Here is a 17,529-nt window from a genome sequence, read left to right as displayed (position 1 = left end):
GGGGGGGGTGGAGGGGGGGGGGGGTGGGGGGGGGGGGGGAGGGGGGGGGGGGCGGGGGGGGGGGGGGGGGGGGCGGAGGTCGCAGCTGGAAGCGGGCGGCTGTGGGTGTGGCCGGGACCCGGAGTGCAGACGACCGTGCGAGGCGAACCCCTGCTAACTCAGCCATGCTAGCCGCGTCACGCGCCAAACTGGTCCTGTTTGCTGCCGCGCTAGGTTCTGCGTTTGCTGCTGGCCTTTTATGCGTTCTCCAGCCTGAATGCTCGGCGCATTGCAGTCATACACTCGCCAATTAGCGCTGTTTGCTCGGCTTCATCAGTAATGGTCTGGCACCTCTGGGAAGATGGTGCCATCCCATCTAGGTGCACACATACAGCCCTGATGGCTTTATGTGTGCACCTAGAAAGTTTGGTGGTCGGGTAAGCGGGGCGGCCAGCCATCCAAGCGACCGGCACTGCTAGTTGATTCCTCTGGACAGAACGTCCCGGCATCTGCGCGTCCTTCCCAGTTAGCGTGTGCTAACAGAAATAGCTGTCAATAGGACTTACTACCCACAAATACTTTCACACTCAAGTTTTTCGGCGCAAATCTTGCGTCAGCAGAACGTTTTCATATCAGTAGCTGCTGCCACCACGTAACAAGTCCGCTGCCTCATGGGGAAAGTTACCGTCCCAGGCAGTCTAGTTGTCGGCACAAATGGCTGGAGCTGCCACACATAGCTGCTGACACAATGCTGTCACGGCTGATAACCGCCGCCACCGCGGATAGCTTTTGCCGCCGCAAGTGGCGCTCTATCACGGACTGTTCCCGTGCGGGAGCCCCTGCCGCGACAGGTGCCACCACATGTAGCCTCTGGTTACGCGCAGAACGAATGATTCACGCCGTAAAAGGCTTTGCCATGCATGTAGTCTCTGGTGACTGCAGCACAGAGTGTCGGACAGCCACTATCGGCCTGCCGCCCGCTGTTCCTACATACATCTGCCGTCACAATAGCCAGCCGGCGCTAATAGCTGCGGGCGTGATCGCATCGCATCGGTTGATGGCGCGTGCCGGCGTGTCGGCGCTCCGATACGGTCACCGCTCATCTGCATCAGGTGGCTGGGTCGGCCCCTCTCGGGGGGTGATGGCCGCTGCCCGGTCATCTCGACCGCGGCGGCGCGGCTGGCGCTCGACCACTCGCGTATGCTCGTCGGGCGGCGCGCCGCGGCCAAATTCGGACAGCCTCTGCCGCTCATCTCGGCTCGGTGGCACGTGCCGCGAGCGGCTGCGCTGGATCACTCACGCATGCACGCCGGGGAGCGAGCCGCGGCCGAATTTACTCTCAAAGTCGGCGTTGTAGCGGAGTTGCGCGCGTGTGCGGGCTTCACGACGGGTGACCGGCGGCGGCGGGGAGGGAGAGGGTGCGGCCAGGGAGAGGGCCAGGTCCGTCGGCTGGCCATGGCGGCACCGGCAGCGGCAGCGCGCCGCCGGCGGACTGACCCATGCCGCTGTCTGTCCGCAGATTCAGTTCGCCTCCAAGTTCAACCGGCGCTCGGGCGTGCGCCGGTTCTCGCTGCCCATCACGCCGGTGCGGCGTGAGGGCCGCCGGCCGTCCATCGTCTCGATCGCGTCGTCCACGTGTAAGGAGCGGATGCGCCGGCCGGCCGCCGTGCGTACTGTCGGGCCGGGCGTGCGCGGTGGCCGGGTCCGCCGTCCGGGGCGTGCACGCTTCGGCCGGGCTGGGGGAGCGTGACGCGACACGGGCGGTGGGCGTGGCCGCAGTGCGCCGCCTGATCGCAGTGATGCAGTGGCCACCTGACCCGGCAGCAGGCAACTCCCGCTGTGCCCGGACATGGCAGCTTCAGTTTGGCATAATGCGTGGTGTAGATGGCTGTTTTTGAACCTATGTTGCGCAGCTCGCTCAAATAGCAAGTGCCTGACCGATTGGTGGGTCGCGCTATTTTCCTTCTGTTGTTCCAAATTATCGTCATGTCTCAGGCTTCATAATTCAGGCAACTTTGCTTACTGCGATGCAAGTCTACTCATTGTCGCAATCGCAGTCTGGTCGCTCATCCCGGGCGCGTTGCTGCGCCCCGCGAGCGGCCAGCACGCGCCAACGCGCGCCCCCGCCCGACGCTCAATTTTCTCGATCGCTTTTTCCATTTCTTTCTTTTTATTTGCATGATCTGGCATGTCACCTTCACCACTTTGATCTAACATCAGGTGGTTTTGCAAGCTCTTCGCATTTGTACCGCCCTGGTGATATCCTGATGTATTCCAGCGCTTCTAGCCGTATTTCGGACGAGAAGTCTTCAACAGTGTAATTTGTTCCCAATTCTTTATGCCAGTTGCGTTACATTCCCATAGCGCTCGAATTGCTTTGGGCCTTCACTTCCATTGTGATACTGCCTTGTATGAAGGCTTATCACATAGAGATGACTGCCAACATTCTGGTTGTGCCAACTTTACTGATATTTGTTTGTGTTTGAAATAACTTCACTAGCACGCAAATTCCGGGTTTTAAAGGGTGCTCGTTTCGATGGCGTAATTTTCTTCAACGTCGCCCTGTCGAGATGCGATATCACAGTTTTGACAGACGTGTCAGCATCTTTTGACCATTGTATGGGCGATTCACGTGGAAGTCCAGCAAGTTCCCCAGCACTTCTCGCATGGCATTCTTCGCCAACGCCCTGTGAGAAAATCAGCCCGCACGAGTCGGCTGTTTGTGGTCACACATAAGGGAATGCTGTTACAGAATTCCCGACGTTTCTTGCTGCTGATGTGCGATTAACTACTGTGCTAAATATTTTTAGAATTAGTTCAGCGTCCTCTGCCAATCAAGTGAATAGCTGCTTGAAGGACATTGGACCTGTGTTTTCCTTCCACAACCAATCGTGCAAGCTTTTGTATTGCCCAAATATGGCCTCACTTTTCTACCTGCTCGATATGTTGTAGAAGGTATTGTGCTTTCATTTATTGGTTGGGATTTAAACGGCTGTTATGATGGATTTCTTGGTGTAAACGCATTAGTTTATGTTTTTGCGAGTCACTGATGGCCGTTTTGACAGACAGGCCCTTGCGCGTTTGGTTGTGGCGCGCATTTTCATTTTCTCTTTGCGTCACGCGCTCACGCGGTTTTCCACGAAAATCTCCGACTGGACCTAGCCCCCATGTGGCCCGAGGCACCGGCCACAGTGCGCTGACAAATGGTGTAAGTCCCTGTGGAATGCCGAGGCTGATGGATGCCCGAAGCGAGCCGAGCCAGGTGCCGGCTCTGCAGGCTGCGGGCGCGGCCGGACCGCATGTGGCGCCCGGAGAGCCGGCCTGAGAACCATCAGCTTGAGGACCATCAGGTGAAGCGCACGGCCGCCGCTTGTGCCGTCCTGTATCGGCCAGGGAGCTAGAATCGCCTTGGAAATGGGGTGGGAGTTAAAAATTGCATCGCAAAAAGACCGTGGGGGAGTGAAAATATCAATTCACAAAAGATGGAAGTTGTGAGCTCGTGACTGATGCTTCAGCAAACAAGGACATCTATTTTAAGTTGGCATGGATGCAATATCAGGAACCTTACAAATGTATTTTGTTTTTCAACATCTTAGGCCAGTAGAGTGAAACAGAACACATTAACACGCGCTGGGGTGGGGGTCAAATTGACCCCCGACCCCACCCGAGGGTTTTTCGCGAATGGTTTCTGAACGGCGCTGTGTAGCCATGCCAAATTTTGCATAGCTGTAGAAGATTGCATAGCGGATCTTTTGACATAACATTTTTAGATGTACCTTGTAAGGTCGCTGACCTATGACAGGTCAAAGTCAGGCCACGGTTTTAGCGAAGGCAATTTATAGGGAATCGTTCAATCTGATACAACCACGGAGTGTTTGACGAATCCATACATCTCTGAGATGCTTTCTTAGGCACCACAAATATTAAATGAGCAAATTAAGTTGACCTAAGGTCAGGTATGAAGGTCACACCAAGGTAAAAAACGAACCTAATTTATTGCTCTAGGGCTTGCTGTATGGGATAATTTGTGGCGCTCATTGCGAAATAATTGACTGCAGGAACCGCATTATACATCTTCCATTGACTTCTTAGAGGTCAGAACAGGTCATTGACTTAAGATGACCTGGGTCGAACTTTTTGTTTTAGGAACATGCTGCCTAGCGTGATTTTTGTCGCTTATTCAAATGCAAAAACTCAGAGCAGTCTTGTGTCCTTTTGGTTACCATGACCTTCAAAACGTCAAACAAGGCCAATGGCCTCAAATGGGTTTGTAACCTTTTGCTTAAAGACAGTTGCCTAGGTTCTGGGGGCGCTTTGGAATCCAACCTGTAATTTAACCTATTTGATCTTATTTGACCTGAAGGTCAATGACCTAGGCTGAAAACCTTAACCTGAGTGAGTTCACGTATAGTCAGACACCCTGTGAATTTGGTGTATCTAGCTTTTCTTATTTCCCGAAATCTCAGGGCCAAATTTGACCCTCATCCCCCTCCCTCCCCCCCCCCCTCCCTCTCCCCCCCCCCCCCTCACTCGAGCGAAGGGTATCTAGCCGGCCAGCCGACGCGTGTTAAAGCATAGTAATTTAATGACGGTATTATGGGCATAAACAATTATTAACACCAATAATTTGATGCTGCATCTTTCACTTCCCTTTCACAACACGTGGAGCAAAACAAAGCAAAGGAATTCAATAACAAAATAACAGAAAATTCAACAAGCATAAAACACGCACTCCCCAAATATCAATATCAATCATGGCCACCAACCTGCGAGATTAAAATGCGAAACAAGTAAGAGGTGTGCATGATAACCCCCCCCCCCCCCCCAGAGGGCAGAATTTCGCCATCAAACACTTCTGTTTTAGCCGCGTCAGGCCTGTCCCAAAGCTCTGTATGGCAGCATTAGGATAGCCTCGCCAGGTATCTGGGTGAGTTGGACACTCGAAAGGCCCAGATTTATCATTATTGAGTACCGCCATGAACCAAGACAACGGTTAACCAAGGGTTTAACAGGGCAAAAATGGCGGTAAAAATGCGTTCCGTGCTTCAAATTGTCTCCTTCATTCCCTGTGAATTGTTCACACTTGGGTGCATGTCAAACATGTTTGGGCGGCTGGCGAATTAATCCAATTTATGTATGAAATACGTACAGGTTTGCAGTTGGAGCATCTTGCAGAGAAATTGGTCAACATTTTTAGCAGCAGATGGTACCTCTAAAGGCAATCGAAAAGGAAGGAAGCATAAAGTGGTATCACACTTGTGTGATACCAAGAAAAACAAAAGTAGCTAAATAACTATAAAGACTGGTACTTTTCTCGCAAAATTTTGTAATCAGCTTATTTGACTTAAAATTTGTTAACATGTGTGCTGAAATGGTGACATTCGTCTTGTAAATTTAATTTAGAAGACATTTATTGAACTTTTCACTCCTGCTTTTCTGGAGTGATGCAATTTAGTGGTCAAGTTTCCTCGGGAAAAAGAAATACGTGGAGTTAAATTCTCTACCAGGCCCTGTTGGTGTTTGCACCAGGCTCTGCTTTCGTGATGTGGTGAGACCAAAAAAAAGGATGCGTGAAAACCTTACATTTGGCACACAGCTGCAGATTGTGATGCATTTTGTAAACAAACCAAACTTAATGCGTGCAAGCGGCGGAGTCCGTGGGATTCTTGGGCTTGGAGGTACCTGGTGCCCTTGCTCCGTACATGCATAGACATGATTCAGATGTAGGTGAGGCAGGACATAGCCATGGTGTCCAGGTTCTGTGGAGCCTCGTTTATGCTTGGTGGTTTCAAGTGAGCTCGGTTTTGGATGACATCTGAAAACCTCAGAAAGGGAAATACGGGTTTGGCGTGTGCGGTTAGACAGTGGCATGCGGGAGTGAAAAATTCACGTAAAATATGGGGAAAAGGAGTGAAAAATTCCTCCTCATAGGGTGTTGCTTTACATTCAAAGTCGGCAATTCTAGGACACTGGAATCGGCGGCGCTGGGAGCGCTTGAGCGGCGGGCCTGGCCCGCCCGCCCCCCCCCCCCCCTTCTCATCCAACTCGGCGGGTGGGCGGCGCCTGACGCCACGCAGGTGGCCAGGTTAGGCCCGTGGCATATGATGTCACGCAAGAAGTGAAGCTGCGTCCGCGGCAGTCGGCGGTGTATTTCCGGAAGGTCACGCCTAAGGACGGCTGACACGGAGCGTGGGGACGGGAGCCACCGAACCAAGATAACCCGGAGGACAGGGGGCAGGCAGGAGATCGCGGCTCTCCAGACCACGACCCGCGGCATGTATTGTATCGTGATCGCCGACCTTTTACCTGCCACTGACGCGTCTTGGCCGACGGCCTTGGCGCGGTGCCGAAAAATACCTCGGTTACGCTCCTGGGCCGCACGCGCTCCGGCTGTGGAGTCCCAGTAGTGCTCATCCTGACCTCTGAAACGGCTCGAGCGGGCGTGGCTGCGTTTCTGTTCGTTCCCCGAATGTCGCGCACTTGACGGTTACTGTGCACGCTCAACGAATGCCTGTGTTTTTTTATCACGCAATGAGCCTTGTGCTTCTCAGTTTGCCGTGCATGTTTGCAGTTTTTGAATCGTATCTGCACACGTCTTTTGTATAAAATACAAAAGGCGATTGATGTTGCATGACGCCCACTAGTTGTATGTGGCTCCTTTTGTGTCCGTTCCTGTCGCTGTTTGAACACAATGTGTATCGTGGTGATGGGTCGTTATTTTCCAATATGCATTACAACATTACAACAACATTTCCAACATTACATACTTAGGGACTACAACTCCAGTGAAGAACATTAACGCTGGTATGGTTTTCAATACCGAATCTGTACGGTGGCACCGGCCATCATGATTGCGATCAGCAAGAACAGTTATCACCCCATGGACCTGAATCATGTGGCACTCAGATGGCCGTGCGGTACATGCAGCGGTGCCCGTCACAATTGTAATTTGTGTTGTGGTGGGGGATGTTCCCACTAATAGGAACGTTTCTAAACCTTGAATCGTTTTTACCAAACGGGGCAAAATGGTGGGATGCGGGGGATGTGGCGCATGTGACATCGGGTTGGACACCAGTTAGACATGCAGCTTATGGAAACCATGGATACTAACTAAGGTAACCCCGCGCTCTGCTGAATCATTGAGCCGGCCTCGGCGAAAACAAATCTGCCGTGAGAGCACCGGACGCAGGTAACCATTACAATGCCAATACATATTGATAGATTGTAGTTGTTACGTTGAACATACTCAGTCTTGCCAGTGCCGTTTCTTCCGGTGAGTGAGGTTATGTCTCAGAGTCGTGTGTTGATACCATCGTGAGGTAAGCGCCGAGCCCGCGGTTCACTTGTTGGTAACTGTCTGTTCTAGGACCACGTTGTGGTAGGGGCTCAAGACGTGGTCTTGGTACCTCGAGTCCTGCACGTGATGTTTGCGACCCAGGCGATTATTTCCGCATGCGTCGTGTGCCAGCCGGACCTCCGGCACCGAGCGAACGCCGGCGAAGAAGGGCCGGAGCCGCGCCTTGCCCGGCCGGCCTCCTCCTGATGCGGTGCAGGCTCGCCGTCTGGCCGGACCGCTCACATCCCCCATCCACGCCCGCGCTCGCGGCCGCTCACCGTCCGCCGACCCCCGCTCGGAACCGGCTGCTGGCCGCGAACCCGCGCTCGGAACCGGCTGCTAGCCGCGGACCCGCGCTCGGAACCGCTGCTAGCCGCGGACCCGCGCTTGCGGCCGCTCACCGTCAGCCGGCCCGCGCTCGCGGCTGCCTACTGCCCGCGGGCCTGCGCTGGCGGCTGCTCGCCACGCTCGCGGCCGGCTGCTGGCCGCGGGCCACGCCGGCCGCCGCCGGACGGGCGTCGCGTGCCGGGCGGCGCCGTCGGCCAGCTCCTGCCGCGACCCACCCGGCGCCGCCTGAGGCGGGCAGGACCCGCCGACCCCCAGTCTCACACCGCTGAGACACGGGCCGTGCGGCCGGCGGCGCTGTTTCGCTTGGCAGCGGCGACGGCCGGCTGGTGCGTCCTGAGTGACGGCGCCGTCGGCCGCAGCGGGCCCGTTCCACGCCACCTGAACGGCGGCGGCCTCACCCGACCCCATATTGATCCCGACCCGGGTGTTGGGAGCGGCGGCCGCCGTAGTCCCCTCGCGCCAGACGTAACTACGCTCGACATGGGCGCTTCGTCCTCGGACACCGGCACTTTGGACGTCAGCTTGCAGTGGCGGCTCGGCGCTAAGCACTGGACTGCAGGCTTTCGCTGGTCCTGAATCACAGCTGGCTTACAGTTGAACGCCACTGGTTAGACTCGTTTCCTTGGTGGTGTTCGTTTTATGCATGATGTTTAATTCATACTGTCGACATAATTTGATGCTTTGTTTTTCGTCATTTGCATTTTGCAATGGCGCCGAGGGATGTTGCAGAAGAAATTATCTCGCTTGTTGTTCCGCTGTGGCGGAGAATAGAAGACGCATCAGCAGTTACATAAAATATCTTGTAGAATTTTCGTCGAAGCATGTTTTGGCCTAATTTGATTATTTTATTGGCGCAAAAGGCGTTTACGAAGTTGCACATCGACAGAGGTAACCCCGATACAAGTGCTGATACCTGTCCCCTTCCCAAAAAGAAAAACATTTCGACCGATTTGAATTATTTTAATGGACACGGCGGAGAATGCATTCGACCGTCGAATGGGCTGTGAAGCTGAAAGTGATATGTACGTTTATTCACCGGTGAATGAAAACCTGATAGAAATGCATGTAGAACCGAATCTATAGGACACTTCTAAGAGGAACGCAATTTTTTCATTTCGCGATAAATGAAGATTTGGCGTAAGCAATGAAAACTTTATGCTGGTTGAGCAGAAAAAAGCATAAGTGCGGAGTTTTCCACATTGACTCCGGGTGCACTCCGGGCGTCAACGAAGAAAAACCGGTATCCCGTGAAATCGCTGGAACCTGAGGGAGTTACGCTCTCTGCATCTCAATAGGCTGTCACGCGCATCAGAAGAGTGCCGCTAGTGATGATAGCGCTCGGTTTTCCTTTCCAGTCCGTGTGGGCAACGTGTGCGTGTTAAAAATCGCACACACATACATACGCTTATGCATGTGAATTTTTTTGAAAAATCCTTAACATTGAGCCCACAAACAATGTGAATTGCAGTAGAACTCTTCCGTTTTTATGTTCTGTTGCCTGGATCGTTTGTCTATGGCTCGTGGTTGATGGATAAGTTTAACACTACTTTGTCACTGTCCACATGCCACGCGTACATGCGTGTTTTGACCCGAATCGCATACATTGAGTAGATTGAAAGAAACGGTGTGGAAGATGACGTTTCTGTCCTTGACGTTTTAGATGCCGTGAGCACCTGCTTTTGTGTATATCCTTGATAATGAGCACTAATTTTGCACTGATCTGAACAGTGCACATATAACAATAACCGTTTTCCGTGCGGTTAATATCTTACGCATCTGAAATAAAACAGCATGCTCTGTATTAAAACACTCTCCAGACTCCCTTAAATTTGTTTCTGCAAGCCGCGTTTGTTTCCGTGTTTTTTTCCGGTCCTGAGTGCGATTTCCAAGTGCGATTGAAAAGCCGCCAAAAACACTCGTATACATGCCAAACAGAGGCCACGCTTTTCTTGTGGGCGGCGGCAGCGTGTGCAGCGGAGCGCGTCACCTTGTGGGGCGCCGCCGGTCCGTGCTCTGCAGCTGCGGTACTGGGCCGCTCTGCCGGGCAGTGTGAGTCGCATCGGCTCGGCAGGCGTGCTGACCGGCCTCCAGACCGGCGCTCCAGCTACACCTGTGTGGGACGCTGCCGGTCCGCGTTCTGCAGCTGCGGTGCCGGGCCGCTCTGCGGACGGCGCCGCGGTGTGAGTCGCATCGGTTCGGCAGACGCGCTGACCGGCCGCCAGACCGACGCCGCAGCGCCGCGGCCGGGGCCGCCAACTCACCGACGGGAGCTGTCAGACCTGGAGCGGCGTGGGAGCGGTGGACCTGGACCATCGGAGGCAGGCAGAGCCCCCCCCCCCCCCCCCTTCCCCTGACCGATGCCGTGACTGGGCCGGCCGAGCCGGCGCTGGCAGGCGATCACCTGGCCGGCGGCTGCGCTCCGTACAGCTCTGGTTGCCCCCGCTGAGCAACGTCTGGCCGCCGGCCTTTGACTCAAAGGCGGGTCGGGCCGGCGACGTGCCCGCGGATCATGTGAGTGTCGGAGTGACCGAGCCGGCGCGCCGCCTGCCGTCAGCCGGCCGCCGGCGATGACCTGGGAACCCCCGGCAGCGGCTTGAGGCGAAGCCTCCGGTGAGAAATAAGAAAAATATGGGTAGAAGAAGTGTCTCAGAAGACTCTGCACGGTGAGTGTTCGCGCTGTTGGGACACCGCGCTGGAACGGATGAATGAATGATGTGCCTCCGACCAAGTGCGCAGGAGGGAATGGTCGCCTCTGATTGGACGGCGTGACGCCGGTGGCGGGCCTCCGCGGTAGCCTCGGCGTCCGTTCATCGCCACGGCCACGTCGTCGACCGTCGCCGGTGCAGGCCCCCCTCTGTCGTGTGTTTCCGGCGCAGCGACGGCAGGAGAAGCCGTGACCGACGCTCGGGGCTCTGCCTTTGCCGAGTGTGCAGCTCTGTATGTGGTCGGTGCGCCTGGGGCGGAGCCGGGGTCGGGCGGGTCGCACGCGAAGTCAGCGGCGTCCGCTCATTAACTGGGTACGAACGAACAGCCAGAATATCTGTCATGGAAGGCTCACGATGTGTGGTGAGCTGCGAGAGCTTTGGCGGCTGCCCTGGCTGAGCAGTGAACCTACATCTGTTGACCGCGGCATCCTGTCGTCGTGGGGCGGGATGTGCTGGTTGCGTCTTCCCGCCGCGCTGTGAAATCGATTGGTGCTGGCTGTGCTCCCAGTCGGCCCTGCAGGTCCACAATATTTGGCGGCGTCTTCCCGCTGCCGCTGCCGCATACGTCTACAGTGATCGGATGTGTCTTCCCACTGCCCCGAAGTGTGCAGCCGGCTGCTGGCCACTGCTCGCGTCGCAGAACCGCAGTCGTTGGCCGTATGCCCCCGATGACGTGGTGTGGAGTGCGGTCCGCTGACGGCCGGCCCTGGTGTGTCGCAGCCTCCTACACGGGCAGCAGCTCCGACGAGGATGACATCTCGCCCCGTGAGAAGACGCAGACGGCCGCCGACGGCTTCGCCGACTTCTGCATCCGCAACGTGCAGCAGGCGGCCTTCGGGCGGCGCGAGATCGAGATCGCGGAACAAGGTATGCTGCGGCCGCGTGGAGGCGGAGCAGCTCCGTTCGGCGCCAGCTGCGTGCGGGCTCCGCGGCGCGAGCGTTGCGAAGGATTAGATCGAACTGGGTGGATCGAACTGACACCCACTGTCCATGCCACTGCAGTGTGGGTATGCGATGGTCCGTCACCGATAAGACACCGGTGGTGCTATGTGTTAGCTGTTTGCTTTTCGTCGCTTGTGTTGCTTTGTTGACTGCTCTTGCAGCTGCCGCAGCACGACTCCGGCCGTGCGCTGAGACGTCTCGGATGCGGTGTTCGGTCGCGTGCCTGCCTCTGAGTGTCGACCGTCGGTGACGGCGGCCTGACGCCGGCTCCGGCGCTGGTGCCGCGTCGCGACCTGACGCCTCGCCGCCCGCCGGCAGAGATGCCGGGCATCATGGCGCTGAGGAAGCGAGCCGCCGAGGACAAGCCGCTGAGGGGCGCCAAGATCGTCGGCTGCACGCACATCAACGCTCAGACGGCGGTGGGTGGTCGGACGTCATGGCCGGCGTGCGCGCGTACGTGCGTGCGTGCGTGCGTGCGTGCGTGCGTGCGTGCGTGCGTGCGTGCCGCCTCTTATTCTTATCCCTCCAGCTCGGTTGTCGTCGCAGTCCCGTGCTGACCGTCCTTCCCCAGGTGTCGGAGCCCGCTGTGCCCGCAGTCACGCGATCAGATCAGCTTCCTGAGAGTGCGTCGTGGCGCGGGTCGGCCGGAGCAGTCTCTCTGGAGCCAGACAGAGGATGTGGCGGCTGCTGGCAGCGGTTTGAGACTCGACTGACGTTAGCGGTCACAGGAGGGAGGTCGGATGTTTGGCCAGCCGTCTCCGAACGGCGCCCGTAGGCGCGCAGGCTAATATCACAGAGTGAGATGCCGTCGCTGGCTATGCTGTTGACGTAATTCACCCTACTCGTAAAAAAATTACTAGGAAAATTGTATGATCACATAGCTATAACCTAGGATTTTCTACTTTAGTCAATTTGTTAGTACGTCATGTTAGCGCTTGATTTGAAATTGGGCAAAAGCAATGTCCATGACGGTATTTCGCTTCATGTAAAGGCCTGAGATCCCACGTTTGTGCCGTTGCGTCGGCGCCGCGGCGTGGCACCTGGCCTCCTCGGCGGCCCGTGCCGTGTGGCGCCCCGCGTCTCGCGGCGCGCCGCCGGACACGGGCGCCGACCGACCGGCCGGCCGGCTGGATCGGTCCGCCTGGCGCACGCTTGCCGGCCGGCTGGATCGGTCCGCCTGGCGCACGCTTGCCGGCCGCCCAGCGCTCCTCAAAATGGGATCAGCGGCGTCGCTCGGTGACGCTAACGATGCGCGTGGCGAGCGCCGGATGGCCTGCGGGCCCGGAGAGCGCCGAGCCGAGGGGAGGGCGGGCCGCGATGGCATCGATCTTGGCCACGGAGAGCAGCCGACCGGCCGGCCGGCGACGTGTTGCGTCTCCATGGGTCGGAAATACCCCGTCGACTCCGGAAGGTCACGTGACGGCCGTAATAATAAACATTGGCAGCGGACGAACGGACAAAAGTGCTAGACACTTAAGGAGGGATGTACGGATGTGTTGGGAATCACTTGTGAAGAGTGGACGCAATGTTGGTTGATGGCTCAAAAACGGCTTTTCAAGTCGATAGTGCTGAGGAGCGGCGCCACATTTATGAATGGGGTGTGATAGGGGGGGGGGGGGAGACGATTTTTCCGGGGTCTCTTGGGTAATTGGGTCTCCTCATAGGGGACCTTCAGGACAGTGTCGTATTCGAGGGTGAGGGGCACCAAGGGTATGTTCCTCCCTATCGAATTGTTACATGGATGGCATCCAAGTAAATAAATGTCGACACTTAAAAATCCAGAATGGAGGCCTTCTGGTTATCCAGCTAAGGGTAAGAACTGGGTCTCATATCAAGAAAGGGCCTCTTGATGCCTAGAGAAATCTAGCCAAGGGGCCTCATCACAAAAATGGCCGTCCTGATCGGGAACCGGGACCATCTGGTGCATGAAAGAGGCATCCTGTTCCAAAAATGGGGCCTCCCGAATGTATAGCATGCTTCCGCGCCCAGAACAGGGGCGTCCTAGTTCGGAACGGGAGCCTCCCAAGCCAGCAAAGGGACCTCCTTGACTGAACATTGGGCCTGTTGATCTAGAGAAGGATCTTTTGAAACGAGGAGCTTTTAATATCCTGTTTTCCACCTTATTTATGGAGGTGGCCTTACAATCCAGAATATAGACCTCTTGATGTAGGAAAGGGTCTTTTGAGTCCGATTTATTACTCTCCATAACAGGTTTAAAATCTGAATTTGGCTACTTTACGGATAACTAGTAGTTGTAGCCTGTGGTTCGGGCAAAACGGGCCGAAAAAATGAGGGGACAGAAGCACGCGTTGTCCCTCTGCCGACAGGCAGGGGGTTGGCTGCCCCCACGCCCCCTGCTGCGCCGCCCCTGATGGGCTCAATGTCTTAACTCTGTTCACTTTTAAAACCATCCGTGGTGTTAATATTGTACGTCGGTGGATATGGCATTGCAGCAACGAGAGGTCAGCTTCATGATCGCCATCTGTGTTCCGTTTATGACGTCCTTGGTCCTCCTTTTCGGGGGAGGCATCACATGTGTGATCTGTTTGTGATTTCGATCTGTGCTTTACAGAAGCCGTCTGCAATACTGTTGTAATTACCTTTATTGTTACCATGCTTTATTGCTGCTGTGTTTTCTTCTCACAAGGTCCCGTCTGCATAGCACCGTTTGGACTCTTGATGTATGCGATGTGGCGCTCGGGGAATCTGATTATCTCAAATTACGCGATTATGCAACGCACAGGTCGTTAGCGTACGTTCTCGACATATGGGAACGAAATGCGGTAGGTCAGATTTCCACGGTAGCGCGGAATCATGCTGTTTCCGGGAAAACTGTGCACGGCTACTGTGCTGCGTGAAAACTGTGCCATCGAAACGGATTCCGCGGGGTGGATATTAAGAATTTCGACGTTCATCGTGGTGCCAAAAGTCACTGTCATTCCACACGTATATTATTCCTTATGACCGGTTGGCGATCTTTCATATTTTCCCACACAGTGTGTGCGTCGACGCCGCGTGAGGAAGTGGCTTTGGCGAGGTTTCCGCCGGTCGGCCCGCAGGCCGTGTTTCAGCGCCGACGTGTGACATCGACGCTGGCCGGGCGCCCACGCCTGGGGGTGTGCCAGCACGGGGAGAGGGGGGGGGGGGGGGGCGCAGCGGAGGCCAGTGGCTGCCGGCGAGGCCCACCGCTTCTGGTAAACGCTCGATTACCAGTCAGCAGGCCAGCTGTGTGCAGTTCTGAAAGGAGATCGCGTGGGCTGGGAGGCAATATCCGGATGTCGGCGTACCGCCTGAATGTGTGCCCTTGAAGCTCGCTCTCTCGTGTCGGTGTAGGAGGCTGCCGCGGCGACAGATCAACTGTGACGCGACTTGCAGCCGGGCTAAGGTCATGTTTCGTGGGCCCGCGTCCAGGGGAGCTCACTTGTCCCCTGCTACGGGGGCCGGCATAATTCAACCGCAGCGGACGTCAGCCAGCAGACGCACCCGCTTGGGGTCGACCAGCGTACGGCGGCACTGCCGAAGCCGTGGCGTCCCGCCGCCGACACCTCAGCTGCGTCACTCATGTCCTCTCCGGGGCCGTAGTGTGACCCTATGGCTGTGCTCGGTGACACGCCGGGGCCGGGTGGCAGACGGCGGCTGCGGGCGGTCATCGGCGCGGTGTCCGGCTGTACAGTGGCGCCACTGACCGGCCCTGCTCGGTCCCGACGTCTCTGTCCGAGGCGGCGGCCGCGCTGATGGTCGGCGACCGTGCCTGCCGACGGCGCGGTCTCCGGGCCCGCTGCCGCCGCTCCCCACCCGCTCCGTGTTCGTGTTGACCTTCGGTGATTGATCGTTGCTGGCTGGGTCACGAGTCACGAGCGCGTGCCGTCCGGTGCTGGCTGGCAGCAGGGCCGGCCGGCTTCCTGTCAATGCACCGTGGCGAGGGCTTGAGCCGCTGCCACTCGCGTCGCTTGGCGGCGCCCTCACTCAGATATGTTGGGCCTGTGTGGGCTCTGAAATGGTCGTGGCTTGGCCTGAGATTGTGAAGTCTATGGAGCTGCTCTCAATATGGCTCCGACTTTATGACTGCCAGTTGTTCTGTCCGTAACGACATCGCTATATCAAACGGTCCCTGAATGACACTTATAAAGCCCGTTGGATCTAACTTATGTAAGCATCGGTATGGGACGCTGTGTGTGGCCGCTGCCGTGTGTGGGCCGAACGAGACGAGCGAGCCGACCGTGCCCCTCAGGTGCTGATCGAGACGCTCATCTCTCTGGGCGCCACGGTACGCTGGGCCGCCTGCAACATCTACTCCACCCAGAACGAGGTGACGGCCGCCCTGGCCGAGAAAGGTGAGCCGTCGGGCGCCGCCGCCGGCCCGCTCCTTGTGCTCCCGCCCTGCGACAGGGCAGCAGCGCGGCGACCTCGCCCTCAGCGCGACGGCGATTCTTGGTAGGCGTAGTCTGGGCTGACTTGTCGATCTCACGTGATGGCAGGACGCAAGCGAGCCGGGTCCGCGGGGCGTTATGCGTGCGTTGGCTGGCGGAGTGGTTTGTTTGATGCACCACCTGCATGACGGAGCACAGATCACCCGGTTGGCTGTTGCCGGCGCCAACGCCCATGTTAAGTGTTTTTATTCGGTGCATTTGACAGTTTCGTAATGGATGCGGGCCGGGTTAAGTGTCGGCACATCCGCCGCCTTGGTGCCAATGTTTAGTCGGCAGCTTTCCCGAGATAGACACGGCTGCCCGCGATCCCATCCCCACCACATTACCGGAGCTAATCAAAGACTCGGCTGCCTGCTAGCCCGCCCCCGCCACATTACCGGAGCGAATCAAAGACTCGGCTGCCTGCTAGCCCGCCCCCGCCACATTACCGGAGCGAATCAAAGACTCGGCTGCCTGCTAGCCCTCCCCCACCACATTACCGGAGCGAATCAAAGACTCGGCGGCCTGCTAGCCCGCCCCCTCCACATTACCGGAGCGAATCAAAGACTCGGCTGCCTGCTAGCCCGCCCCCACCACATTACCGGGGCCAATCAAAGACTCGGCCGCCTGCTAGCCCGCCCCCACCACATTACCGGGGTCAATCAAAGACTCGGCTGCCTGCTAGCCCGCCCCCACCACATTACCGGAGCTAATCAAAGACTCGGCTGCCTGCTAGCCCGCCCCCGCCACATTACCGGGGCCAATCAAAGACCCGGCTGCCTGCTAGCCCGCCCCCACCACATTACCGGGCCAATCAAAGACTCGGCTGCCTGCTAGCCCCCCCCCCCCCCCACCACATTACCGGGGCCAATCAAAGCGGCCCAGTGCTAAACTCGCACCGTAATCTAGACTTGGCCTGCCGGCGGATCCGTCTGCTGCGGTATGGAGCTGTTCCTGGAGCCCGCTGTTTGTATTTGTGTGGTGTCCGCGCGGAAGCGCTACCTTATGCTCGCTTTCAGTGTCGATATGACTGCACGGCCCCGCTTGGCTTCGTTGACTGTAGTATTGCTCGCTACCCTAGTCCACTCGACTGCAGTGGGTGGCGTCTTGCTGTGAAGTGCATCCACTTGTTGACCCCGTTACTGCGCACCGGCTTATTGAACACGAGGTGTTTTCTTGCCATGGCTTATCTACGCGTCCTGATGTGTCGTGACCGTGCTCGTTCCCCCGAGAGGCCCGATATAGTGCCGCGGCTCCGACGCCGCCGATAATTCCCTCAGGCAATTATGTGTCCCTCGAAGCAGCACAGCTATCCATCTCTGGCAGCCCCGGCGTGTGACTAATGGGACGTCGCGTGCCTGGCGGCCCGCTGACGCGCCGCGCGCCTCCGGCAGGGGTGTCGGTGTTCGCGTGGCGCGGCGAGACAGAGGACGACTTCTGGTGGTGCATCGACAAGTGCATCAACGCCGAGAACTGGCAGCCCAACATGATTCTGGACGACGGCGGCGACGCCACCCACCTCATGCTCAAGAAATATCCGGCCATGTTCAAGCTTATCCGCGGTACGGTGATGGGCGGCTGCGGTACGGTAGTGCGGCGGCACGGAGACGGGGGGATCCGCGGTACCGAGATGGGGGCTTGGGTACTCTTATCCGTGTTACGCTCAGTCGCGGTACTTTGGGCCGTGTTACGCTCAGCCACGGTACTCTGGCCCGTGGTACCCTCAGCGGCGGCGTTCTGGCCCGCGGTGCGCTCAGCCACGGTACTCTGGTCCGTGGTACCCTCAGCGGCGGTACTCTGCCCCGTGGTA

At 57.2% G+C, this 17,529-nt stretch overlaps 1 protein-coding gene across 1 annotated transcript in view; it reads left to right on the top strand.

Annotated features, from left to right (window-relative positions):
- Positions 1-1,498: 1,498 nt before the first annotated feature.
- LOC119111932 (adenosylhomocysteinase-like 1) overlaps positions 1,499-17,529 on the top strand; it is a gene marked incomplete at its 5' end in the record, with an annotated part of 34,610 nt that continues 18,579 nt past the window's right edge. Inside the window, 5 exon segments of the mRNA XM_037235812.1 lie at positions 1,499-1,616; positions 11,089-11,235; positions 11,629-11,729; positions 15,542-15,644; positions 17,114-17,281. Coding sequence (XP_037091707.1) covers positions 1,499-1,616; positions 11,089-11,235; positions 11,629-11,729; positions 15,542-15,644; positions 17,114-17,281 — 637 coding nt within the window.

Source organism: Pollicipes pollicipes, unplaced genomic scaffold, assembly GCF_011947565.3.
Source record: "Pollicipes pollicipes isolate AB1234 unplaced genomic scaffold, Ppol_2.1 Scaffold_7261;HRSCAF=8764_pilon_pilon_pilon, whole genome shotgun sequence".
In the NCBI taxonomy this organism is placed as follows: Eukaryota; Metazoa; Arthropoda; class Thecostraca; order Pollicipedomorpha; family Pollicipedidae; genus Pollicipes; species Pollicipes pollicipes.
Note: the sequence above shows the minus strand (reverse complement) of the source record. Positions and strands in the feature narration are given on the sequence as shown.